This window comes from Emys orbicularis, chromosome 2 (assembly GCF_028017835.1).
Source record: "Emys orbicularis isolate rEmyOrb1 chromosome 2, rEmyOrb1.hap1, whole genome shotgun sequence".
In the NCBI taxonomy this organism is placed as follows: Eukaryota; Metazoa; Chordata; order Testudines; family Emydidae; genus Emys; species Emys orbicularis.
Genome location: NC_088684.1, coordinates 85,633,258 through 85,660,924, shown reverse-complemented (window position 1 = coordinate 85,660,924; position 27,667 = coordinate 85,633,258). Strand labels below are relative to the sequence as shown.

At 42.1% G+C, this 27,667-nt stretch overlaps 1 protein-coding gene across 1 annotated transcript in view; it reads right to left on the bottom strand.

Annotated features, from left to right (window-relative positions):
* The window catches only part of EMILIN2 (elastin microfibril interfacer 2), a 63,508-nt gene that overhangs the window by 11,367 nt on the left and 24,474 nt on the right, over positions 1-27,667 (bottom strand). The window contains exons 3-4 of the mRNA XM_065399664.1: positions 25,346-25,521; positions 13,014-14,939 (exon numbers count right to left, since the gene is read on the bottom strand). Of these exons, the coding sequence (XP_065255736.1) occupies positions 13,014-14,939; positions 25,346-25,521 (2,102 nt within the window). The remainder of the gene's footprint in view (positions 1-13,013; positions 14,940-25,345; positions 25,522-27,667) is intronic.

The window sequence follows — 27,667 nt, the reverse complement described above, 5'->3', positions numbered from 1 at the left end:
GCCATATAGCATTGATAAGAGTGATAATAGTTGTGTAGCTGTTCTATTTCAAATCCCTTTTGATAGCGTTTACAACATATTTGTAAAAAATTTAGTCCTAACCGAATCTTAGAAATGTAATGTCTTCCTGAAAGTGAATGTATATTATTTGCACGGGGGGGTTAATATTTATACAGTTTTAAAAGATAAGAAGGGTACTAAAAAGTTTCTTTGACCAAAGGACCTTACTCCCAATCCTTGCTCTCCATCAAAAACCTGCCTTGTTCATTTTAAGCAGTTCCATCTCTATTTAAATTAACCACCGAAGAGAACTACCATAATTTATACAAGTTTCACACTTGTCTAAATCTATTGACTTCAGTAAAATTAGGCCTGATTTACACTGGTGTAGGTGAGATCAGAATCAGGCCCATGAATGACACAATGTATGGCGAGCTTCCATTTCCTTCTCTTTCTAACATTGTTATACAAAAATCACTAACATCTGAAAAGCAAGGACATTCAACGTTAATAATAATAATTAATTGCCCCTTAACACTGCTCATTGGGTAACATTTTCAAAAGGTCCTAAATTATTTTTGAGCCTAAGACTCACTGAAGGTCCTTGAGTTTCATGCTCCTTGGTCTCTTAGGGTTTGGGGTATGTCTATACTACAATTAAAAACCCGCAACTGGTCCATGCCAGCTCACTGGAGCTGTTTAACTGCGGTGTAGACGTTTGAGCTTTGGCTGGAGCCAGGGCTCTAGGACCCTGCAAGGTAGGAGAGTTCCAGAGCTCAGACTGCAACCTGAGCCCAAACGTCTAGACCTCTATTAAACAGCCCCTTAGCTTGAGCCCCTTGAGTCTGAATCAGCTGGCACAGGCCAGCCCTGGGTGGTTAACTGCAGTATAGACATTCCCCTAGGTGCTTTTGGAAATTTTACCTATTGCGCCTAAGTTGTACAGTACATATGACACCTAATATTATGCAATGAAGGTGAAATTCAACCCAGTGCAGATGTTGGCAGGATGGTATGATATGTACCTGGCTGTTTTTTTGTATAGGAACATGTGAACACTGCAGGGCAAAAGTATATCATTATATTGACTGGCTACAGTGGTAATTACAATGGATACTGTGTGGGTGAAATGTAAACATTTTGTCTAAATACATTGGAGATCGCAAATGTATAGACTCCAGCTGTTCGAATCACTCACAAGGCCTTTTACATTGAAGGGAAAAAAAGTAGTATCTACCACAAATTCGAACTCTGGTGAACATAATGAAGAGGTGTAGGGTAGTAATAATTTTAGTTTATTAATGTGTTTGTAGTACTGACTTAGGCTTTGTCTACACTACGGGGGCAAGTTGACCTAAATTACGCTACTCCAGCTACATGAATAATGTAGCTGGAGTCAACCTAGCGTAGGTAGACTTACTGCAGTGTCTATACTGCGCTGTGTTGACAGGAGACACTCTCCCGTCGACTTACCTTAATCCTCTCGTTCTGATGGAGTACTGCAGTCGACTGGAGAGCTCTCTGAGGTCAATTTAGCTGGTCTTCTCTAGACCTGCTAAATCGACCCCCCCTTCATTGATCGCAGCAGCGTTGATCCCTGGTAAGTGTAGACATGGCCTTAGTGTTGGTTATTGTTTGCTATTTGTGGTGATCTTCATTTGAATAGTGAGGGAAGTGTACCTCCATGGTTTAGGCCAGGGTGGAAAATGGGAAGAGTTTGTGACAGCGCGTGATCAAATCCTAATTACACACTGAGATATGCTGCCTGTAGTCCTGTGTCTCTGATAAATATAACACTTGTGAATTCCAGTGTTTTAGGACTGTTTTGGTAAGAACTTTGCCTTGCAAATGTGACATTTAATTAAAGATGACAGTAATGAAAAATCCTGCATTTTCACTCTTATCTTGGGTAGTTTGTTTCTTGTTCTCCATCTCAAAAAAGTAAATTACTCATGGCCTTACACTCTTCTGGAAGGTTTAGCTAAAAAAATTCCATGTTCTCATAGTACCTGCATCATGTGATAGCTCCCGATTAAAAAATCTCCCTGGCCCTTCCTGGTTGAGTTTTGTAGAATGATACTAATGTGTTGTAATGAGAGGGGAAAGTTAAAGAACCAGGCACCACAAAGTTTTGCTGAAAGTTACCTAGGTAATTCTACACACAGGATACAAGATTAAAGAATGGAATATACACTTTTTACTGATTCATATTATAATTTTTTTGCTTTCATCATGACATTAAAATACTGTGAAGTTATACTTTAAAGACTTTTGTAAGGGCAAAGGTGACTGCAAGTGTTTAATTTATTCCTAACTGAATAACATCTGTGCTTGATTTTTAACCTAATGAGGCAGTCTCTAATCTCAGTAACATGGGTTTAAATCTGAAGTCCATTGAGATCAATAGAGTTACTTCAGATCTGCATTGATATCATTGACAACACAAACTGGCTCGGTATTCTTATTTCTTGCCTTCATATATTTTTCACTTCTTTACCTTCTCTCATCAGTTTAGTTAAGCTCGCTTTAGGCCTCCAACCTTGGACAGGGGCATGCAGAATGAATTTGCATGTTTGACTAGTTTCCCCTCCCCCAAGCTCTTACAACTTAAACCAAAAGCCTTAATACCTTTCTAACAATGTTTGGCCTGGTTCTTTGTGTTTAGTGTTGTCATAACTATGAAGGGAAGGGTAACAGCCCTCCTGTGTACAATACTATAAAATCCCTCCTGGCCAGAGACTCCAAAATCCTTTTACCTGTAAAGGGTTAAGAAGCTCAGGTAACCTGGCTGACACCTGACCCAAAGGACAAATAAGGGGACAAGATACTTTCAAGGCTTTTGTTCGTGTTCTTTGTTTTGGGGGTTGTTCGCTCTTGGGACTAAGAGGGACCAGACATCAATCCATACTCTCCAAATCTTTCTGAACAAGTCTCTCATATTTCAAACTTGTAAGTAACAGCCAGGCAAGGCGTGTTAGGTTTATCTTTGTTTTCTCAACTTGTAAATGTTCCTTTTGCTAGAATGTTTATCACTGTTTGCTGTAGCTTTGAACTTAAGGCTAGAGGGGGTTCCTCTGGGCTCTTTGAATCTGATTACCCTGTAAAGTTATTTTCCATCCTGATTTTACAGAGATGATTTTTACCTTTTCTTTAATTAAAAGCCTTCTTTTTAAGAGCCTGATTGATTTTTCCTTGTTTTAAGATCCAAGGGTTTGGATCTGGACTCACCAGGAACTGGTGGAGGAAAGGAGGGGGGATGGTTAAATTCTCCTTGTGTTAAGATCCAAGGGTTTGGATCGGTGTTCACCAGGAAATTGGTGAAGAAGTCTCTCAAGGCTACCCAGGGAAGGGAATTAGCACTTGGGAGTGGTGGCAGCAAAACCAGATCTAAGCTGGTAGTTAAGCTTAGAAGTTTTCATGCAGGTCCCCCACATCTGTACCCTAAAGTTCAGAGTGGGGAAGAAACCTTGACAAGTGTGCATATCCATATATTTGAAAATATCCAGATATACCAACTCCATTTTGGAAAAAAATCATATGCCAACCATCCAAAGTATGTGTTAGTTGAGAGGCATCGCTTTTACAGTTCTGGCAGTTTTCATATGCCTTTTTGGCCTCTTGTACTGAATTGCATCATATCATGGCATTGTGCTTTAAAATCACGAGACAAAGATGATAACAAAGAAGCCAGCATATTTTTGGACTGAACATGTGTTACCAATCCAAAGAGTGAAGACAAAATTCCCTGGTGTAACTCCACTGAAGTTATGGGGCAAAAATAGGGATGAATTTGGCCAAATCAGCTTGTATTGTGTTGAGTAGCACACAAAAGAGAAGTATTCCCCATTGTCTACAAAGCAATTGGAAAGGCAAGCAGCAGAGTTTAGACCATTATTATACTTCAAATTAGAATCTCGGGGGCACCCTCTTCACCAACAGTGTTCGCACTGCTCTCTTTACTATCACCCGCCTGGTCATTCTCAGCTTCTCCTCAGTTTAATTTAGACAGATGCCTGTCTAAATTAAACTGAGGAGAAAACCCCCCATCCTAGGCTTAAAATGCCAATTCCTTTTTCCCCCTCACTTTTAAACTCCACTGGTACTTCACTGAGAAAAAAATACATGGGGGAGGGAGGCAGGGGACAGGTATGTGAAACTCAGGTTGCACTGTGTTGTGGTTCAGCTCTTTCTAGCAATGTCCATTTCCCTAATAATACATTGAGCAGACCAGAACAATGACAGGATGAAATAAACTAGATAACTAAGGCGTCAGTGACTCCACTGACAAGAATCAAGAAGAGCTATGACTTCCAAACTCCTGTTGCTGACAATGGATTTGACAATTGTCAAGTTACAAAAGGCTGCCTGGTGTACCTGGCAGAGGATATACTGAGGTTTGCACCAGAATTCCCATTACTGGTGTTACAGAAAAGTTTTTACCACACATCCCTAAGTGTAGTAATTTAGGTATACACAAGGTTTCATCGAGAATAACTACAGAAGACTGCTCTTAGCAATTCATATGTTTGAAACCCCTCTTCACAGATAATTACAAGTTGATTGAAATAGTTGTAATCAAAGTAAACTAAAATCCTGAAGCCATTTTTGGCTGCAGACCATACTTTTTCTGGCTGCAGGAACGAATGGCAAAAATGTATTAACAGGCTACATCTAAAGAAAAGATTATTTTAGTGCCAGTTTTAGTGCAGTATCATTCAGTAATATGCTTCTCTAAATGCTGAAGTGACACAGAGAACCTATTTACACATTTTATGGGATTATTTAGTCTACTTATTCATAATGAGCCAAAGCTGGCAGTCTTGCTCAGTCCTAACAGGCAAACTTCATTTGAAGTCCTAAATGACATAAAAAAGATTTGACCCATGGTTTATATACAGTACACACAATAACTTATTACCCTGCAACATTAGTTTGGACTGAGTCATTTAAATGTTCTTGGCTGCAAAATGTCTCAATATAAAATTTCAAGCCAAAGCAGCCATATTCCTGGCTTCAGACTAATTTGCCTTTGCTCAGTTTAGTTTGTCTAATTGGTGCATGTAATTTGACAAGATTTTGTTTTAGAATTCTCATAGGGTATCCTTGTGTTACCACATTCGAACAACTGTAGAAAGAGAAATGTGTTACTATTCTAGTCTCTCAAACCAAAATGACATCATTTAAATGATACAATATGTTGGGAAATAGTAACTATATCTAGGTATGAATTTAATACTGATCTATAAGCCAGAACTGAAAATCACCAGTTCAAAGTAGTAAAGGTACCATAGAAGATATTGCAATCAGACTCATCAAAAAGTTAAATCTTAGTGGAATGATGCACATAGATAAAGACACATCCTGTTCCAAGAACGGTATTAATCCCCAAAGGGAATAAGTACAAGACGTAACTGCCTAGTGGAGCAAGGTTCCCTAACCACTTCCAACGGAGTCCCTCTGTTGCCAAAAGCTTTTCGGAGCTGCAAACATCAAGACTTACTCAGACTGCTGTGCTGGATAGCATTATTTTATTCTAAATCACTCTGGGACATAAGTATTTGCTTTATGAACCTCTTTGAGGCCACAGATATTTGACATTAGAAGCTACAGTTTTAAAGGCTTGTATGTTTAGTCTCTAATGGTTGGGTCTCTTCTCAAGGTCGCTGTAGGTACAGTTTATGGAGACCATATAAAGTTCTATGAAACTGAATTATACTATGGAAATGTGGGTGTTTTTAAGCTTATTTCATGCCTTAAAATACTGCAGTAGATTTAAACAAACATAATCCATGAAGCTGTTGAGAGGTCTGCTTTACATTGTGTGGACAAGAGTGTGTGTGTCCGCAGCAAGGAAAAAATCTTGATCCCTTCTGCATAGCAGGTGCAGTTTCAAAATGCATAGGATGGGGCTATAGTCAGGATTAGGTGGACTGCGCTAAGGGTGTGCATCTGTGTGCAGCAGAAGTGAAGTGGGGGAGGAGCAGGGTGGGCTGGATCAGAGGATCTAGTCGTGGGACTGAAGTAGCCACTATAGAGTGGTTCTTCGGCTGTTCCACTGCCTGGGAAGGAAGATGCCTCCCTCTCCTCTCCTGTCTGTTTCATGCTCAGCCCAGCTTCTTGAGCTAGGCACAAGAATTTGGCCCAAAATACAAGCATTATATGTTGTATATACTCAGACAACTCAGGAATCACTGACTTTGAAGATCCCAGTTCACATCCAATGTAAAATCCACCAGCACAGTCCATCTACCAATACTGCAACAAGACTTCCATGAAACTCAGTGTAAGCGAACTACAATGAAGGGCTAAGCCTGCTCTCTTGGACAGTACCAATATTTCTGATCTTTATTCTTTCATTAAATTCCAACAACAATTAATCAGTAGGCAGGCTCCTGGCCCTCTCAGGAGTATTAACAGAGATGCATACTCTAGTTAAATGCTTTGGGAAACACAAATTGTTCAATGACAAAAAAAGCAATAGAGGTATTAATAGTGGTGAGGGGTGGCGGTTTTTCTGTATGCAGCAAAATTATAAAAGGTTTGGGGGGGGGGCAAAGGTGTTGAACATAATAAACAATAATCTTGACCCCACTATTCTGGCCACACATATTATTGATATTAAAATCACACTGGCGGAAAAGAGAAAGACTTGGTCGATAACTGAACTAGTGGCAGCTTATTGAGTCACCAGAAGATAATGCTGCTTTGACCAAATGGTGTCAGTGTGTGCATTCCTCTCTCAGGTGGCTTCTAATAAGATTTAGACTGAAGAACAGAAGGGGGTTTATTTCAGGACATATGTAGTTGATTTTTGGATTTTAATATATCCTTCTCCTTAGAAATTCACCATTATCTTGTATTTCTCTGGGGGCTGAGTCTAATCTGGCACTGAGTTAGGAACTAGGAGTGAAATCCTGACCCCGCTGAAGTCAATGGTAAAACTCCCATTGACGACAATGAAGCCAAAATTTCACCCCAGGAAATTTCTTGACGTTATGAGTCTTCCTTGCTTTCTTTGCTTAAATAAGTGGAAATTTGGGGCTGGAATTTCACATGAGAAGTTCCCAGAAGAGACGGTTACTCACCTTGCACAGTAACTGTGGTTCTTTGAGATGTGTCCCCTTATGGGTGCTCCCCACTCTAGGTGCGCATGCCTCAGATCGGAGATTTTAGGTAATCATATCTGTTCGGCCTGCATATGCGCCCCCTGCAGCCTCGTACCCTGCACCATGGCTATATATAGCTGCACAGGCAAACCACCCTCAGTTCCTTCTTTATCCTGGAGCAACATTGTAAAGAACTCCAAAACAAAGAAGAGGAGGGTGGGTAGTGGAGAACCCACAGGGACAAACATCTCGTAGAACAACAGTTACTGCACAAGGGTGAGTAACCATCTCTTCTTCTTCAAATAGTGTCCCTATGGCTGCTCCACGCTAGGGGACTACTGAATAGTACTGTCTACCGAGGGGTGGGGCTTCAGAGTCGAATCTCAGATTGAAGATTGTACAGTAGAGCCAAACAGAAGCTGAGGCATGACTAACCGCATAGTGTTCAGAAAATGTATGAATGGAGGTTCAAGTCATGGCTCTACATATTTCCGTGATGGGAACGTTCTTAAGAAAGGCTATTAAAGTAGAGAGGGATCTCGTGGAGTGAGTTAATACTCCAGGAGAAGGTTGAAGTTTGGGAGACTGATAGCAGTAGGTAATGCAGCCAGATATCCATCATTAGACTCTGTGCTTGGAAACTGGAGATCCTTTAGTTCTGTCTGCAATGGAGAGTAACAATCTGGGAGATTTTTTAAAGGGCCTAGTCCTGCCTAGGTAAAAAGCTAATGCTCTCCTGAGACTGAGTGTATGTAATGCCTCATTTCTTTTATCCCGGTGTGGCACAGGGCAGAAAATGGTAGGTTGGTTCATGTGGAAGACCAAGGATACCTTTGAAAAGAACTTGAGATGTGGTCGCAAAGTGACCTTATCCTTAAAAAAGACTGAGGGGAGGGAGATATGCCATCAGAGCCCCTCTCTCTCCATCTCTTCAAGCAGAAGTAATGGCTACTAGAACAGGCTGTTTTCATAGATGAGTATAAAAGGTAGGGTGACCATCCACCCTGTTTTTAACAGGACATTCCCATATTTAAGCTCTCTTGCAGGTGTCCCACTTTAAAAAAAAACAACAGGCAATATTGTCCCGTATTTTCCGCTCCCCCTGCTGGTCAGTCAGCACAGCCCAATCTTGTTTGCGGCTGATGGGTGTGTGCAGGCAGGCGATGGCCAGTCAGTGAGAGCATGTGGTGGCCTCAGGCCGGATGGAGGGGCGAGAAGAGGCAACGTCAGGTAGGAGGAGAAGCAGGTGTGTGTGTGTGTGTGTGTGTGTGTGTGTGTGTGTGTCACCCCTTCCCATGTGAAACCTAAAGCAGAAATTCTCAATGGGGGTCCGCAAGCCCTTTCAGGGGGGCCACTGGGTGCCAATGCTGAACCCCAGAGCCTGAGCCCCAGCGCCCCCCCCCCCCCCCCCGCAGGGCTGAAATCCTGATCCCAGCACCCTCTGCGGGCTGAAACCAGAGCCATGAGGCTGAAACCCTGATCCCTGGCATGGAGCCAGGCAGTGCAGGGCAGCTGCTCCTCTGGCTGGTGCCAGAGAGCAGACAGCCATGGTGTTCCCTCCTCTCCTGCTGCTGCAGGGGGTTGAAGCTGCTCCTCAGCTCCAAGCTCCCTGTTCTCATGCAGCCGGTAAGAGCTGCAGGGGTCGGGGACCGGGCTCTATGGCTGGCAGACCCCTCAGGGAACAGGGACCGCAGGGGAGCCCTCCTGGTACACAGCCTCTAGCAACCCTTTCCCAGCACCCTGAGCTACTCCCCTGCCAGCGCAGCCCCTAGCTATCCCTCCCTGCACCCTGAGCTACCCCCTGCCTGCACAGAGCTCCTAGTTACCCCTTCCCAGCACCCTGAGTTACCCCCCTGCCCGCACACAGCCCTTAGCTATCCCTTCCAGCACCCTGAGCTAGCCCCCTGCCCATGCACAGCCCCTACCTACCTCCTCCCTGCACCCTGAGCTACCCCCAGCCTGCACACAGCCTCTAGCTACCCCCTGCCTGCACCCTGAGCTGTTTTCAAACTTTTTGAGCTGAGCCTTGCACCTTTGAGTTATAATGCCTCCCCCCTGCCACAACCAAGACAGGCTGGGTGGCCTGCTGAGATGAATTAGGGGGTGGAGCTGGCTTGAGCTCCACTGGCCTGCCCGGACCCCTGAGGCCCCCCTTGTGCTGCTGGACCCTGGCGTTTTTAATAGCATGGGGGGGGAGGGGCTACTTCATAGTTCTGATTGATTGCCTTTGAACTCGTTTGAATACGAGCAATTTTACCAGGTGTCCCGTATTCAGCATAGGCGACGATGGTCACCCTAGTAAAAGGGAGCAGGTAGCCATAGGTTCAAAGGAGAGCCTTTTAAGGCATCTGAGCACCAAGCTGAGGTCCCATGCTAGTGCAGGGCATCTGATTTGTGAGAATTTTTAGCCAGTTCCTTCAGAAACCTCCTCGTTGTACGATGAGCGAAGACAGAAAACCCCTCTACCACTACCATATGATAGAAGGCTGTAATAGCTGCCAAGTGCACGCTAACGAAGTTTAGAGACACTCTAACAAAGCTCCCTGTGAGAGAAGATGGGGAAAGGTCTGGAGGGTAACTGGTTGACAGACAGAGAGCCAGATGAAGTAAGGGAACCATCTTTGTCTTGGCCACATCAGAACTACTAGAGTAACCCTGGCCTTGTCTTTTCTTATCTTGAATAGCACCTTGGATATCAAGGGAGTTGAGGGAAATGCATACAGCAGGCCTGAACTCCAAACAAAGGTGAAAGGCATCCCCCATGGAATGATGACCCAGTCTGCCTCTCAAGCAGAAGTGGGAGCACTTCTTGCTCTTGGGTATGGCAAAGAGGTCTATCTGCAGGTTGCCCCAACATTGAAATATCCGGTGGAATGTAATGCGATCTATCTCCCATTTTTGATCTTGCAAGAGGGGCCTGCTGAGGGCATTTGCTGTTATTTGATATTTTGGGCATCTGATAGAGGGCATCTGATATTTTGTACACGCAGAAGGTAAGCTGCTGAGATAATGATCTGGTTTCAAATGCACCAATTCCAGAGTCTCATTGCTTCAGTACAGAGGGAAGGTGATCTTGCTTCCTCTTGACAGTGATATAAAACATTCATGACAGGTTGTCCATCGTTTTCTTCATGTGCTTGCCCCTGATTTCTGGAACCAGGAAGTACCTGGAATAAAATCCTTTCCCTCTGTGTGGCATAGGAGCCGTTCTATAGCATCCCAGTTTAGGAGGATGTCAATTTCCTGTCACTGAAGATGCTCATCTTTTAAGGTATGCAGTGACTTGTCATTTTTTTCTGCAAACAGCTTCGATCTATCAAAAAGAAGGTCCGCAACTGTATTTTGGACTTCCCTCAGAAACCCTGAGAGCTGAAGCCAGGAGGGCCTCCTCATGAGGGTTTGAGTGTTGGCCTGCTGGGCCCGGGGTTGTGAGTTCGATCCTTGGGGGGGCCACTTGGGGATGTTGGGCAAAAATTTGTCTACGGATTGGTCCTGCTTTGAGTAGAGGGTTGGACTAGATGATCTCCTGACATCCCTTCCAACCCAGATATTCTATGATTCTATGAGTACTGCCATGGAGATAGAATGAGCGCCTGTATCAGTGGCGTCCAGAGAGACCTGCAGAGATGTTCTTGTCAGCTGCTGACCCTCAGCAATGATTGCCTAAAATTGTTTCCTCTTCTCTGTTGGAAGATGCTCAATAAAGACATTCAACTATGAATAGTTAGCATGGCTCTATTTCACCATGAGAGCTTGGTAGTTGGTGAACCTAAATTGTAGAGACGTGGATGAATAGGACTCACAGCCAAACAAGTCAAGTCGCTTTAGGTCTCTAACAGAAGGTGTTGATTTAGTGTGGTGCTGTCTTCCACATTCGTTCACAGCGTTGACCACAAGGGAGTTGGGTGATAGATACAAAAATAAACATTCCAAGTCCTTACAGGGAACGTAATTTTTTTTGTCCTTCCTGTTACAGGTATGCGATATTGTGGCCAGGGTATGCCAAATTATTTTTGCATGGTCTAGTAGGACCTCATTAATCGGTAGCATGATGAGGGCAGAAGAGGTTTCCATAGATTTCTTTTTCAGTGCTCTAGAGGAGTGCTGTGCCAAGGAGGCCAAAGTGGTCGACTTGTTCGGAGACCATTGTCCGGGAGGATCCCCTGGCCAGGGTCAGAAGCCAGTCAGAGCGAGCTCTACATCATAAGGAGATGTAGCTTAAATCCTGGTTCTTTCTGGCTCTCGATTTTAATGCCAAGCAGAAGTTACACTTTTGGGGAACATGTGACTCCCCAATGCAACAGACACACCAGGACTGCCCGTCACTGACTGGGATAGCCTCTTGGCAATGAAAGGCAGTGTTTAAAACCGGGAGACCCGGGCATGTCCTTCCAGCATTTAAGCTCCCCCCTTCCTGCATTTAAGCTCCTCTGAGGGGAGAAAAAAAATAGGCGAAAGGACAACAGTCCTTACCCTAAACGAATAAGTAAATTTTTTAAATAATTTTTTTTATTTTATAAAATTCCTACAACTAGCACACACATAGGAAACACTAAGAACTACCAATAACTAGTAAGATATGAGACAAAAATATAGTTGAGGTAAGCTCAACTCAGATGCTGTTAAAGCTCTGTTTCAGGCCAAGGCGGCTGAGAAGGAGTTGAGAGCAGTTCACCCGCAGAGCTCTATATAGCCACTGTGCCAGGCACAAAACTGCAGGGGGCACGTGTGGGCCTAACCGACACTGCTATGTAAAATCTTTGATCTGAGGCGCATGCACACCTAGAGTGGAGCACCAGTAGGGGGCACTAGAAGAAGAAAGATTTTTATTTCGGTTATCAAAATACACATTTGTTGCTGTTTAAACAATTAAACATTGTCATTTTAAAGAAGAAAAATTTATTTCCATGCCAATGTGCATTATCTAGCATTCACAAGCCTCTCTTCTTTACTTAATTATCCTATACTTACATGAAAATAACTTCAGAGTAAAAGACTGTGAAGCTAACACACAGAAAAGTTCAATTACATTTTAAATCCTAATATCAGTGAATAATGAAATTGTGCTTTCCTTGATTTAAAGTTATAGCATAATCAATCCATTGTAATGTCAAATATATCATATCTGTATAAAGCATAAAAATAAAATAAAGCTATGTGTTTCGCTACAAATTGAAGAGTGCAAATTTCACAATACTGTCAATTTTCTCAGTTTTTAATCATGGTAACAAAGACAGGAACTCAATGTCCTTCACTAAACTCAGCTTCTTTGTAAAACTATACACCACCAGAGTCTTAGTTCAGATCTTCAGCTGGTGTAAAATGGTATAGCTCCATAAAAGTCAATGGACCAGTGCTGAATTACACGACCTGAGAATCTCATTTGTTTAAAAAGAAACTTTAGAGTGATATGTAGGAGTTGCCAAATTAGAGATCTGTGTCATAATTATTTCAAGTCAAAATTCATCTGGCTTTGATTTTTCCTAAGTTGTCTTTCACTTCACTAAAAAAAAGGAGGGAGGTGAATACAATAAAACAAACTGAAGCAATTTTCACTGATGTTCACTACCTAAAACACTCATTTGAAATTCACCTCTTGGGGGGAAAAAGTACCAAACATTTGTTTTGTTGCTGCTGCTTTGTTTTTAATCAAAAAGTAAGAGCAGTAACATTCCGAACATATTGATTGTATTTTTTGAAAATGTGTACAAAGAGCTTTTTATGTAGTTTTGGAAAACAGAACCAAATTACTATCTTTGTAAAACAAAACAAATGTTTAAATGTAATGTTTTTTGCTCCCCCTTGTTAAGCTGAACTGAATTAGGGGACTTGTTTAGCTCAGTTCCATTCTCTAAACTTTTCTGGTGAGAAAGCTAGTGGAGAAAATAAAAAGGAAGGTTAACTTACGTGCCCCAGACTGAATTTTCATCAGCTCCTGAAGGTCAGTGGTGATTTTGGTGACCTGCTTGTGGAACTGTTGGACAGAATTTTTGAGGCCAGAAATGTCTTTGGAATGAGATGTCATGGTTCCATTCATCTGATTGATGCAGTTCCATAAGCTAGTGACATGCTTGTTCAGACCTTCTTTTATTCGCTGCAGGCTACCTGAGATGGAGTCTATTTTGCTGCAGACTTTTTCAACATGGGACAGTCTGCTATCCACATCTGAGATGCCCTCCTGAATACCATTGTTCTCTTTACATTTCCTGAGGTCATTAAAGATTTGTTCTTTTATCTGTTCCATCCTCTCCTTCACCTCATTACAGCAATTATCATTTGGGTGAGAAGTTTGATTCACAACTGTTCTTTGTATTTCATCTATTTTTCTGAATACACCTTGCTGGGTCTTTTCACATGTAGAATTGACACCCAGAAGTTGCTCCTTACAGCTGCTCAAGCCAACCTGAAGATTTTTCACATCTTTATCCATGACGTTTAGACCATACCGAAGTCTACGCAAATCCTTCTGGACGTTCTGTTGGTTGCTCTTAGTAAAGTTAAATTTCTCATTAAGGGAACCATTTAAAGACTTCAAAAGAGCAGAGTTGTCTTCTACTTTCAAAAGCAAGTACTCATATTTGTTGCTACAATTTTCTATGCTTTTCTGAAGGTCTTCCATATCTTGGGGTGCAGATTGGCATTTCTGCCAGCAAAGGTGTTCAATGGCTTGTAGTTTGTTCCTCAGGAGATTCATCTCAGTTGTAAGCTGCTCATTTCCAGATTCTGAGTCACTGTGCAAGACTGATCCTGAACTAATTGATATTCCATCTGAGGCTGTGGCATTGACAATTTCTAAAATAGTGCCACCCAGCCTGTCTTCCAGTGCCTGTAGTTTTTGATCAAGTAAGTCTCTGACTTCATTTACTTCAGCAGCTATAGCACCTTGGAGAGTTTCCTCAATGTAAAAACAATGTTCTTCAGCATTCCTCTCTGTAACATTGATTCTAGCGTCTAGCTCCTCCCATCTTGGGCCAAAGATGTCTTCTAGATTTGGAGTGGAAATGCGAATGATTTCATTATCTATTCTGGCATTTAAGATTCTGTGTACTTCCACAACTCTGTCAACTTTCTCATCCAAATTTTTTATCTGTTGACCAAAGTCATCACTGTGGCTAGTCTTGCAGCAACCTGACTGGTTTGAAGGAGCCTGGATCTGAGTTCGTAGCTCATTTATTTCTTTCTTCAGGCCATTTTCCTTTTCTTCTACAAGTTGTATTATTTCTGAACAGCTGGTTTCATGGTCATCACATTGTTGCTGGATATTCATTAGTTTGTATTCACATGAGTTTTTCAGATCTGCCATTTTCTTCTCCAATCCTTCCAGCATTTCCTGTCTCAGGGCCTCAATTTTAGAATCTAGATATTCCTGATATAACTCACCACTCGGTATTGTTATTGTAGGTCCTCGTGCTGCTTCCTGCAGTTGTTTTAATTGCCCTTCATAGCTTTTCACTTTCCCATTCAGTTCTTCCAGCTTGTCATTTTTTGTCTTCAAAGTATTTTTGACCTCAGCTAGTTCAGACTTTATGTCTTCCATTCCAAAATCAGTAAAAGGCTCTTTCTGGTCTTTATTGCCAAGTATTCCAGGCAGATGAATACCGTCTGTTTCACCACCCAGGACACTATCAGGCCCTGGGTGATCATGAAGGTTGTTCGGCCATGAGACCAACATCTTACTGGCATCTTCTTGGACAGTTACTTTCAGGTTTTCTTTCACACCTGGTAAGGAGGATTGAAGATCAAGCACTGTCTGCGTAAGTCGAAACAATTCATCCTCAAGGAATTGAATTTTCTTCTCGGGTGATTCCCGTGGCATTTCCGTTGGTTCTGAGTCTGTTTTAAAGACATAATGGAAACAAAATTTGGATGCAAGTATGTCTAAACAACAACAGTTTAGAACAGCTGGAGGTCAATTTTAATTTCTTTAGATCAAGTTAAAACATATTAATGCTTTATAAATATTATATAGCTTGGTGTCATCTTTTCTATTCTCAGTCCTTGTTGTCAGTGGTTTATAATTCAGTCATTATTAGTTCATTAGAACATAAGAACAGCCATACTGGGTCAGACCAAAGGTCCATCAAGCCCAGTATCCTGTCCTCTGACAGTGGCCAATGGCAGGTGCCCCAAAGGGAATGAACAGACAGGTTATCATCAAGTGATCCATGCCCTATCACCCAATCACAACTTCTGGCAAACAGAAGCTAAGGACACCATTTCTGCCCATCCTGGCTAATAGCCATTGATGGACCTATCTTCCATGAATCTATCTAGCTCCCTTTTGAACCCCGTTATAGTATTGGCCTTCACAACACCCTCTAGCAAGGAGTTCCAGAGGTTGACAGTGCATTGTGTGAAAAAATACTTTCTTGTGTTTGTTTTAAACCTGATGCCTATTAATTTCATTTGGTGGCCCCTTGTTCTTGTATTATGAGACGGAGTAAATAGCACTTCCTTATTTACTTTCTCTATGCTACTCATGATTTTATAGACCTCTATCATACCCCCCCCCCAATCGCCTCTTTTCCAAGCTCAAAAGTCCCCGTCTTATTAATCTCTCCTCATACGGAAGCCGTTCTATACACCTAATCATTTTTGTTGCCCTTTTCTGAACCTTTTCCAATTCCAATATATCTTTTTTGAGATGGGGCGATCACATCTGCATGCAGTATTCAAGGTGTGGGCATACCATGAATTTATATAGAGGCAATATGATATTTTCTGTCTTATTATCTATCCCTTTCTTGATGATTCCCAACATTTTGTTCGCTTTTTTGACTGCCGCTGCACATTGAGTGGATGATTTCAGAGAACTATGCACAATGACTCCAAGATCTCTTTCTTGAGTGGTAACAGCTAATTTAGACACCATCATTGTATATGTATAGTTAGGATTATGTTTTCCAATGTGCATTACTTTGCATTTATCAACATTAAATTTCATCTGCTATTTTGTTGCCCAGTCACCCAGTTTTGTGAGATCTTTTGTAGCTCTTTGCAGTCTGCCTGGGACTTAACTATCTTGAATAGTTTTGTATCATCTGCAAATGTTGCCACCTCACTGTTTACCCCTTTTTCCAGATCGTTTATGAATATGTTAAATAGGACTGGGCCCAGTACAGATACCTGGGGGACACCACTATTTACCATTCTCCATTCTGAAAACTGACCATTTATTCCTACCCTTTGTTTCCTATCTTTTAACCAGTTACCAATCCATGAGAGGACCTTCCCTCTTATCCCATGACTGCTTATTTTGCTTAAGAGCCTTTGGTGAGGGACCTTGTCAAAGGCTTTCTGAAAATCTAAATACACTACATCCACTGGATCTCCTTCGTCCGCATGCTTGTTGACCCCCTCAAAGAATTCTAGTAGATTGGTGAGGCATGATTTCCCCTTATAAAAACCATGTTGACTACTTCCCAACAAATTATGTTCATCAATGTGTCTAACAATTTTGTTCTTTACGATAGTTTCAATCAATTTGCCCGGTACTGAAGTGAGGCTTACTAGCCTGTAGTTGCCAGGGTCACCTCTGGAGCCCTTTTTAAAAATTGGTGTCACATTAGCTATCCTCCAGTCATTTGGTACAGAAGCTGAGTTAAATGATAGGTTACAGATGACAGTTAGTAGTCCTGCAATTTCACATTTGAGTTCCTTCAGAACTCTTGGGTGAATACCATCAGGTCCTGGAGACTTACTACTGTTTAGTTTATCAATTTGTTCCAAAACCTCCTCTAATGACACCTCAATTTGGGACAGTTCCTCAGGTCTGTCACCCAAAAAGAATGGCCCAGGTTTGGGAATCTCCCTCACATCCTCAACAGCGAAGACCGATGCAAAGAATTCATTTAGTTTCTCCGCAATAGCCTTATTGTCTTTGAGTGCTCCTTTAGCATCTCGATCGTCCAGTGGCCCCACTGGTTGCTTAACAGGCTTTCTGCTTCTGATGAATTTAAAACTTATTTTGCTATTACTTTTGGAGTCTTTGGCTAGCTGTTCTTCAAATTCTTTTTTGGTCTTTCTAATTATATTTTTACACTTCATTTGCCAGAGTTTATGCTCTTTTCTATTTTCCTCATTAGGATTTATCTTCCACTTTTTAAAGGATGCCTTTTTGCCTCTCACTGCTTCTTTTACTTTGTTGTTTAACCACGGTGGCTCTTTTTTGGTTCTCTTACTATGTTTTTTAAATTGGGGTATACATTTAAGTTGAGCCTCTATTGTGGTGTCTTTAAAACGTTTCCATGCAGCTTGCAGGGATTTTACTTTTGGTACTGTACCTTTTAATTTCTGTTTCACTAACCTCCTCATTTTTGTGTAGTTCCCCTTTCTGAAATTAAATGCTACAGTGTTGGGCCACTGTGGAGTTTTCCCTGCCACAAGGATGTTAAATTTAATTATATTATGGTCACTATTACCAAGCAGTCCAGCTATATTCATCTCTTGGACCTGATTCTGTGCTCCACTTACGACTAAATCAAGAATTGCCTCTCCTCTTGTGGGTTCCAGGACCAGCTGCTCTAAGAAGCAGTCATTTAAGCTGTCAAGAAAATTTATCTCAGCATCCCTTCCTAAGGTGATATGTACCCAGTCAATATGGGGATAGTTGAAATCCCCCATTATTATTATTATTATTATTGAGTTTTTTATTTTAATAGCCTCTCTAATCTCCCTGAGCATTTCAGAGTCACTAACACCATCCTAGTCAGGTGGTCTGTAATATAGCCCTACTGCTATATTCTTATTTTTCAAGCATGGAATTACCATCCATAGAGAGTCTATAGTACAATTTAGTTCATTTAAGATTTTTACTTCATTTGATTCTACGCTTTCTTTCACATATAGTTCCACTCCCCCAGCAGTATGACCTGTTCTGTCCTTCCGATATATTTTGTACCCTGGTATTACTGTGTCCCATTGATTATCCTCATTCCACCAGGTTTCTGTGATGCCCATTATATCAATATCCTCATTTAATATTAGGCACTCTAGTTCACCCATCTTATTATTTAGATTTCTAGCATTGGTATATAAGCATTTTAAAAACTTGTCATTTTTTGGCTGTCCCCTATTGCATGATGTAATTGAATGGGACTTTTTTTATTTAGCTGTTTCTCATCAGATCCTCCCTGTATATTATCATTTTCCATCCTCTCCTCCTTATTAGGACATAAGGAATCTCCATTTATAGATTCCTCCCCCAAGGGATGTCTCAACCACATGCTCCTCTGCACCTGTTGGCTTTCCCCCAGCCCTTAGTTTAAAAAATGTTTGACGACCTTTTTAATTTTAAGCACCAGCAATCTGGTTCCATTTTGGTTTAGGTGGAGCCCATCCTTCCTGTATAGCCTCCCCCTCTCCCATTCCAAGCTAAAGGACTGAAATCTTTAGTGTTTTGGCTGCATCGTGCACTAAAGATCAAAAAGATCCTTACGCCTGTCCCTTCTTTGCAGACCCATGATATCTAGCCACTGATATACACATTAAATAGCTATATTTACCTAGAGTTTACATGAATGATTATCTTAGCGCCATTATCTCTCTCATAACAATAATTAATATTGGTCACATTATAAGCAGAAAACAACTTTGCCTTTTTCTGCTTCTGAATTATTTGTGAATAGGCATTAATTTCAGTGGGACCACTCATGTGCTTACAGCTAAGACTTGTTCTTAAATATCTTGCTGAACCAAGGTCTAAGCACATTTATATGATGGAGTAATATAGATTTAAAAATTGTTTAAAAATTCCAAGTTATTTAATATACATTTTAAAAGTCCACAAGAAATGTGTTTTCTACATGCCAAAACTAGAAAAGGAAAAAGGAAATTCTCACACACAAACAAAATTATTAGATCATAACAACACTGAATTTATTTTCTTTTATCAAACAAAGGTAAAAATTTAGTCTTATACACTTCTACCCCAATATAACGTGACCCGATATGACACGGATTCGGATAGAACGCGGTAAAGCAGCGCTCCAGGGGGGCGGGGCTACGCACTCCGGCGGATCAAAGCAAGTTCGATATAACGCGGTTTCACCTATAACGCAGTAAGATTTTTTTGGCTCCCGAGGACAGCGTTATATTGGGGTAGAGGTGTAATTGAAACTCAGTTCTTAACCAATAACTGCACTTCAATGGCAAAGTAATATATGGTCAAGATATAGTGGGCAATCTTATATATAACATATATGCATAATGAACTAATATAAATTGAATTTTCAGCCTGATCATTAATTTTTGGATTTAGTCATTCAAGCCAGGTCCTTGATGTAATTTTTGTATACATAAATACAATATATACTGTGACGGGTTGGATCACAGAAACACCCCTGGGGCTGCCAACTGATGTGCCAAGACTACTTCTGCCCCTGCTTTCCCTGCCAGCTTGGGACTCCTGCACCCTGTCTTGTTGAGCCAGACACGCCAGTCTGCTCCAACACAGACCCAGGGTCTGAACCACGTGCCCCAAAGCTGTAGGCTTAATTGAAAGCAGCTTAAGAAGTGTTCCTGTCTTTAACACTCAGATGCCCAACTCCCAATGGGGTCCAAACCCCAAATAAATCAGTTTTACCCTGTATAGAGCTCATACAGGGTAAACTGATAAATTGTTCGCCCTCTATAAAACTGATTGAGAGATATGCACAGCTGTTTGCCTCCCCCCCCCCCCCCCCGGTATTAATACATACACTGGCTTAATTAATAAGTAAAAAGTGATTTTATTAAATACAGAAGGTAGGCTTTAAGTGGTTCCAAGTAGTGACAGACAGAACAAAGTGAATTACCAAGTAAAATAAAACAAAACACGCAAATCTAAGCCCAATACAGTAATAAAACTGAATAAAGATAAAACCTCACCCTCAGAGGTGTTCCAGTAAGCTTCCTTTTACAGACTAGTCTCCTTGTATCACTCATACCCCCTGTAGTTACTGCCCTTAGTTCCAGTTTCTCTCAGGTATCCTTGGGGGTGGAGAGGCTATCTCCTGAGCCCGCTGAAGACAAAATGAAGGGGTCTCCCAGGGGTTTAAATAGACTCTCTCTTGTGGGTGGAGACCCCCTCCTCTCTCCTATGCAAAGTCCAGCTCCAAGATGGAGTTTTGGAGTCACCTGGGCAAGTCACATGTCCATGCATGACTCAGTTTTTACAGGCAGCAGCCATTGTTTACATGCTACCCTGAACGTCCTCAGGTAGACTTCTTATGTGGATTCATTGTCCTTTAAGTGTTTCTTGATTGGGCACTTAATTTTCACATTGCTTTCTCAAGAAACTGACCAAATGCTTTACTAAGGCTACTTAGAAATCAAGCAAGTACACAGCCAATATTCATAACTTCGAATACAACAATGATACATGCATACAAATAGGATGAATAGATTCAGTAGATCATAACCTTTACAGAGATATGTTACATGGCATATGTAGCATAAAACATATTCCAGTTATGTCATTCATATATATATGAATGACATAACTGGAATATGTTTATAATATTCACAAGCATATTTCCATAAAGCCTTATGGGGTGCACGGTCACATATACATACACAGATTTGTGTGTGTATATATGACTATAGACATACAAACTGTATATATAGCGTAATAGAGACACAAGGTGGGTGAGCTAATATCTTTTATTGGACCAATTTCTGTTGGTGAAAGAGACAAGCTTTTAAGCTATATAGAGCTCTTCCTCAGGTCTGGGAAAGGTACTCAGAGTGTCATAGCTAAATACAAGGTGGAACAGATTGTTTAGCATAATTTGTTAATAGATATTCTAAGGGACCATTCAAGTTGAAGTGGTCCATTAACACCTCTGCAGTCATAGGACAAAAATGGGAGGGTTGTTGGGGTTACAAATTCTTATAATAAGCCATAAATTTATTGTCTTTATCAAAACCATGATTTTTAGGCCTGATCTACACTATCTACACTACAGAGTTTGGTTGACATAAGCTGCCTTGCATCGACTAGCTGTGGAAGTGTCTTCCCTTAAATTTGGCGCTTGCAGAGTGATATGGTGTTTGTGTTTTGTGTGAGAAAAATGATAAAAGACAGAAAACACCGTATCATCCGTGGGCAAAGACTTCACAAAACAATTACTCCGTATCTGAGTCTGTACTCACCCACTAAGGAAACCTGCATAAACACCTTCAAAAGACAAGCCTGAGAGCTTACATTCATAACTTTGCTAGACACCAAGACCCATGTCTACACTACGGAATTATGTCGACCTAACTTACCTGAGCATACAGCCACCACAGTTATTATATCACTTGTGTGTGTGTAGACACTTGGCTTCTTGTGTCAGCGGTGCACAGCCTCACCACGAGTGATTGTACCAATTGTATTGTCAGTGTGGGATGACTCCTGGAAGCCAGTAACAGTCGACGTAAGCAACAGTGTCTACACTGACACTGCATTGACTTAATTATATCGACCATGACACTATGCCACTTGGGGAGGTGGTGTTACTAAATCGGCGCAGAGATGTGCTTACGTCGGCAAGAGTCAAATTTAAGGGAAGACACTTCCACAGCTAGGTCGGTGCAAGGCAGTTTACGTCAACCTAACTCCGTAGCATAGACCAGGCCTAAAAATAATGGTTTTGATAAAGAATGAATTTATGGCTTATTACAAGAATCTGCAACCCACTAACTCCTCCCCTGCCCTTTTTTGTCCTATGACTGCAAAGGTGTTAATGATCCTTTAGAATATCTGTTAACTCCTTATTCTAAACCAGGGGTCTCAAACTCAAAGGACCATGAGGGCCACATGGGGACTAGTTCATTGGCCGAGGGCCGCATCACTGACACACACCCCCCCTTGCTGCCCCCAGCCCCGCCCCACCTCTTCCCACCCCTTCCCTGCCCCCATTCCAACCCCTTCCCTGAAATCCCCACCCCAACTCCGCCTCCTCCCTGACCCCAGAGGGAGCAGGGGTGTGGTGGGGGCTCAGGGCAGGGAGTTGAGGTGCAGGGTGCGGCAGGGGGCTCAGGGCAGGGAGTGCAGGAGATGTGCAGGGTGTGGCAGAGGGCTCAGGGCAGGGAGTTGGGGTGTGGGGTGCAGGAGGGATGAGGGGTGTGGCAGGGGGCTCAGGGCAGGGGGTCAGGGTGTGGGGTGCAGGAGGGATGAGGGGTGTGGCAGGGGGCTCAGGGCAGGGGGTTGGGGTGCAAGAGGGATGTGGGATGCAGCGGGGGCTCAGGGCAGGGGGTTGGGGTGCAGGGTGCAGCAGGGCACTCAGGGCAGGGAGTTAGGGTGCGGGGTGCAGGAGGGATGAGGGGTGTGGCAGGGGGTTGGGGTGCAGGGTGCAGCAGGGGGCTCAGGGCAGGGAGTTGGGGTGCGGGGTGCAGGAGGGATGAGGGGTGTGGCAGGGGGCTCAGGGCAGGGAGTTGGGGTGCAGCAGGTGGTTGGGGGCAGGGGGTTGGGGTGCAGAAGCGGTGTGGGATGCAGCAGGGGGCTCAGAGCAGGGGGTTGGGGTCTGGGGTGCAGCAGGGGGCTCAGGGCAGGGAATTGGGGTGCAGGAGGGGTGTGGGATGCAGCAGCGTGCTCAGGGCAGGGAGTTGGGGTGCAGGAAGGGTGTGGGATGCGGCAGGTGGCTTAGGGCAGGGGGTTGGGGTGCAGGCAGGGGGCTCAGGGCAGGGAGTTGGGGGGCAGGGTGCAGGAGGGCTTCAGGCTCTGGCCCGGAGCCGCTTACCTAGAGCAGCTCCGGGGTGGCAGCGGCACACACCGGGGCCAGGGCAGGCTGCCTACTGGCTGCCTCGGCCCTGTGCCGCCCTGCTCCGCTCCGGGAAGCAGCTGGAACCACGTCCCTGTGGCCCCTGGGGGGGGGGGGGCGGAGGGCTCCGCATGCTGCTTGCCACTCGTCCAGGTACCTCCCCCAAAGCTCCTATTGGCTGCGGTTCCCCGTTTCCGGCCAATGGGAGCTGCGGGGGGATGGTGCCTGGAAGCCAGAGCAACACACGGAGACCTCTTCTCCCCTCCCCTCCCGGCTGCAGGGACGTGATACCAGCCGCTTCAGGGAGCGGCGCGGGGCTCGAAGGGGGCAATCCTGCGGGCTGCATCGTAGTTTGCCCACCCCTGGCCTGGAGGTAGGCCGGGGGGGGGGGGGGAGGGGCCGCAGGCCACTTGGCAGGCCGCAGGAAATGGCCCCGCGGGCCGCATGTTTGAGACCCCTGTTCTAAACAATCTGTTCCACCTTGTAGTTAGCAGTGACACTCTGAGTACCTTTCTAGCCCTGAGGAAGAGCTCTGTGTAGCTTGAAAGCTTGTCTCTTTCACCAGCAGAAGTTGGTCCAATAAAAGATATTACCTCACCTACCTAGTCTCTCTAATATCCTGGGACCAACATGGCTATAACACCACTGCAAATATGGGGAGTATATAGTATTTTATTTTGCACAGTATCTTTCACACAGACTATATCCAAAAGTGCTTTACAGAATTAAATCATACTATTGCAGAGATAAATAAAAGTAAAGAGAGAAAAGTTAAGAGGTACCGGTAAAGGAGAAAAAAATATGCCTTCAGCTGTGATTTGAAAAGAGATAAGGAATCTTTTGGTACTGAAAGGATGCTTCAGATGACAAGTAAATGGCATAGGATGTCCCAGATGAATAAGAAAAGGCTCTTGCTCAAATACTGACCAGACTGTGTTATGAGAGAGGGAATAGGTCAATGATAGGTGAGGTAGTGAGGAGGGAAGTGGAATGAGAAAAGTCAGTGAGACAGGCTGGAACAAATCCATGAAAGGTTTAAGAACAATGAGGGAAGTTGTTAAAAAGATCCTGAAATGTACAGAGCTAATTAATATGTTTAAGGATGGGAGTGATGTGATTGTGCTTCTTTATGCATGTGAAGATGCTGACACCATTATTCTGTACGTGCTGGGGTCCTGAGAGCTGAGGCTTGGGGTGTCTGTGGAAAAGGAGTTCCAACTGTCAGAGTGAGATCAGAGGAAAATATGGATAAGGATTTCAGCAGTAGTAGATTTGAGGCAGTTGTACACAGGCAATGTTATGGAGCTAGTTACAGGCAGATTTGCAGGCATATGTGTTTTAGTGTGATGCAAAGTGTATGGAGTAGAAACAAGTTGGAGGACTATGCTGAGATAGGAAACAGAGGAGATGAAGTTGAAATTTTTATTGTTTGTTTTTAAACTGGCATTTAGCTGAAGGATGTTGTAAAGAAGCCAAGAAACCACAAGTTTACTTAGTCAAGATTGGCAGAGAGGGTAATGTTAATTTTGCACAAACCAGAGCTGAATATGTGTCAGAACTGTGGCTAGTGCAGATGCATTGATCTATTTTTATTTGGGAACTTAAGATCACAATTATGTTTTTATCAGTCTGGAGGAAAGACTCTATAGGCATAACTGGTGTGCTAGTTATTTGAAATACTTGCCAGCATCTGTTGTTCTTGTTCCACAAATAAGCACTTACATTATCTAATATATATTACTGTGTTGAAAATAGATTTATTTACTACTTAAAATCATAGCAATCTGTTCACTTCCAACCTAATCTATGTAACAAATGCTAATGGAATTCTGAGTGTTGTACAGGTATTAATTTCTGATAAATGTTGTAATAAATTCCTCCAGCAGAAGCCTTCTGTTTCATTGTCTTCTACTTAACGGAGACTAAAGTCACAATCTTGTAGTAACTGAACTTCATTTACCCTCGCAGTGTTTATGAAAACATCCATTTACTCTTACAGGTTTCATCTCATCAATTGAGGTTTACTATTTATCTGCCCTGTAGGATTAATTAGTTATGTTTGGACTGTCCTTTTACAAGTAAAATGCTATGCAAGTATTATGCATTATTAGTATCTAATTTAAAATGATCATGTATTACTATTATTGCTTTTGGTTCTATAGCAATGCTAATCAAACTCGTCTTCCCTGCAACATTCTGAAAAAAACAACACTAAAATCCTTTAAACTGTTACCACAAACAAGTTTACCACAAAGAATTTCCTGAACTATTATTGACCAGCATGGGTTTACGACCAGCCTTCTAACCCAATCATTCATCACTCCCCAGGAAACACGCTGAATCAATATTGTTATAGCTTTGCTATTTCCCCTGGGCTCCCACTATATGACGTCTTGAATATTGTTTTTGAACCATGCAGTAACCGTGTAACAGAAGCCACTTTTCTTTTGCTTCAAAGGAAAAAATACAAAACTAGACATGATCATGCATACCAAGATTCAAACAAAAAGTTACCCAAGACTTTCTTCACACGAGTTCGTGGTGGAGAAGTGGGAAACAGAATGGTTCTTGGTTGTTCTGCTGGACCTTCTCTGCAATCTTCACCTTTATAACCAGGACAACATCTCCACTCCAGTTCTGTTACTGTCTTATAAGCAATTGTATACCGAGGTCTGAAACTCATACGGTAGCTATCAAAATAGAAAGAAAAAGTACTTAAAAGTCATCTATAATCATTCAGACATTTATATCAGACCTAGATTTAAAAAAACAGTAATCAATGATGATTAATGAAATTAATAATACCCAGCAAGATTTATTTTTCTCTTAGATAGAACATAACACTCTAGTTATACATACACATGCACACCTACCCACTGTTGGTAAGAGTTAACAAACATGATGTGCTGCCTATATAAATCGGGTTTTCGAACTATGAATTGACTGATGTACAGTAGAATGGGAAGTTACTGAAAATGCTGGTGACTACCAGTGTTAATACTGCATTACTGATTCAACATCTTTCCCTCCCACTGAATACTTTCTCTCACATCCTTAAACACAGAGTAGCTGCTGAATCAGAGCCAACCTGAATCTCATAACAAAACATTTTCTGCCTATTTTGTCTCATTAAAAATACTGTTATTTTTCTGCATTATGTTGACTTAAATTTTTCCCCAGCATCAGCATTTGTGATATGGTGACCATTGTCAGAATTAGGAAAGAAGTTCCATTCACTGGGAGTGGCTCAAGAAAAAAAAGTTTGGAGGTAGGCATAGAATAGGGATATGAAGGACATAGGCTTGGAATGATCAGGGGAGGGGGAAAAGGAGATTAGAGTAGAGAAGTAGGAAGGAGTTAAGTTGTAGAGGATCTTGAAGACAAACCTACGTAAATGTGCACAGGCAGGGAGCCAGGAGAGACTGATTTCTGTTCTCAAAGTGGCTGAAGTTTGAAAGCTGCAACTTGGCCTAGAAAGATTACTCATTTAGAAGCACTGCTGGGCCTTGTTTTAGTCATTATTAGTTTTATTGGACCATCTTATGAGCATTTGAAAATCACATACTGAGCGTGCACAGTAGAGTTTTTTCCCCTAAGTTCATTAAATGCACACTTAAGAAAGGATGCGGTATGTGTATGTCAGTAGTTACCTGCATTATGAAGCCCTTCATCTCCCTCAGTGCTCCAAAACCAGCCCTGATAATTTTCACACAATGTGGCTAGATTCTGGCGCCTCAGGTGGTAATGTCCAGGTGTTGTTTAGCCAAATAGTTCAAGATTATGGAATTACCATGTTCTGTGTACATTACTTTGTAACAGCAGAGCTTTGAAACCCTAGAGAATGAAACACCTTGTTTTTATAGTTTTTAATTACCCCCTCTTCCCACCAGCTCTTTTCTTTTTAGAAAAATCCAGAAAAAATAAATTTAATTAAATGCAAAAATATATATATAAAAATTTTAAGTTTCCATGGTTAAGCACTCATAAGTCAGTAAATTACAAATTTATTTGGAATGTGTAACCTTAATTTTGCACCCTGTGTTTATGTATTACAACAATCTTTAATCAGATGATCACCAACTATTTCTAAATATCAAGTTTTTTCCCTATACATGATACATGTGGCATCTTGCAATTTTTTATACTATATTGACAGACATCAGACCATCTTCTCCTTATGGGTTTATGCTGCATTTAAAACACTGAAGCAAGGCAACACACACACATCTCATTTCAGGGTAAGAGATGAGGAAAATAAAACAAACATGGACTATTTCCTTTAACTGTGTCTCCATAAGTTATTACACTTAGAATAAAAAGTAACATGAACAAATACAGTGTTACCTATTTGTTTGAAATAATGCCTACACTGTGGATAAAATTAGTATCCTGTTGCTATCCTTTATACTGCTTAGGGTTTGGTTTGGTTTTTTGTGTCTTAGATTTGTTTAGGCTATCACCAGAACCCACAATCAGACAATGAAAAACACACACACACTCCACAACTTTGATGTCACTGGAAGAGTAATGCAGTAGAAGGGAAGACAAGATAATGACATAGGACTCAATGGGAGTTTTGCCATTGACTTCAGGACCATATGGAGACAGAGTGAGCACCACAGACAACAAGCTGTCACAAAACTTAAACTATATATGAATGACTGTATTAAATGAATCATTTTCTAACACTAAATTGGGAAGAGTGTTATTGTTTAAATGAGACAGAAATCAACCACCAGACTGAAAAGTTTAAATCCTGCTGTGTTTGGGAAACAATTCCTAACACAAATGAATTAAATATTATTTTAACTGTTACTCTTGCTGACTTCTTGCCAC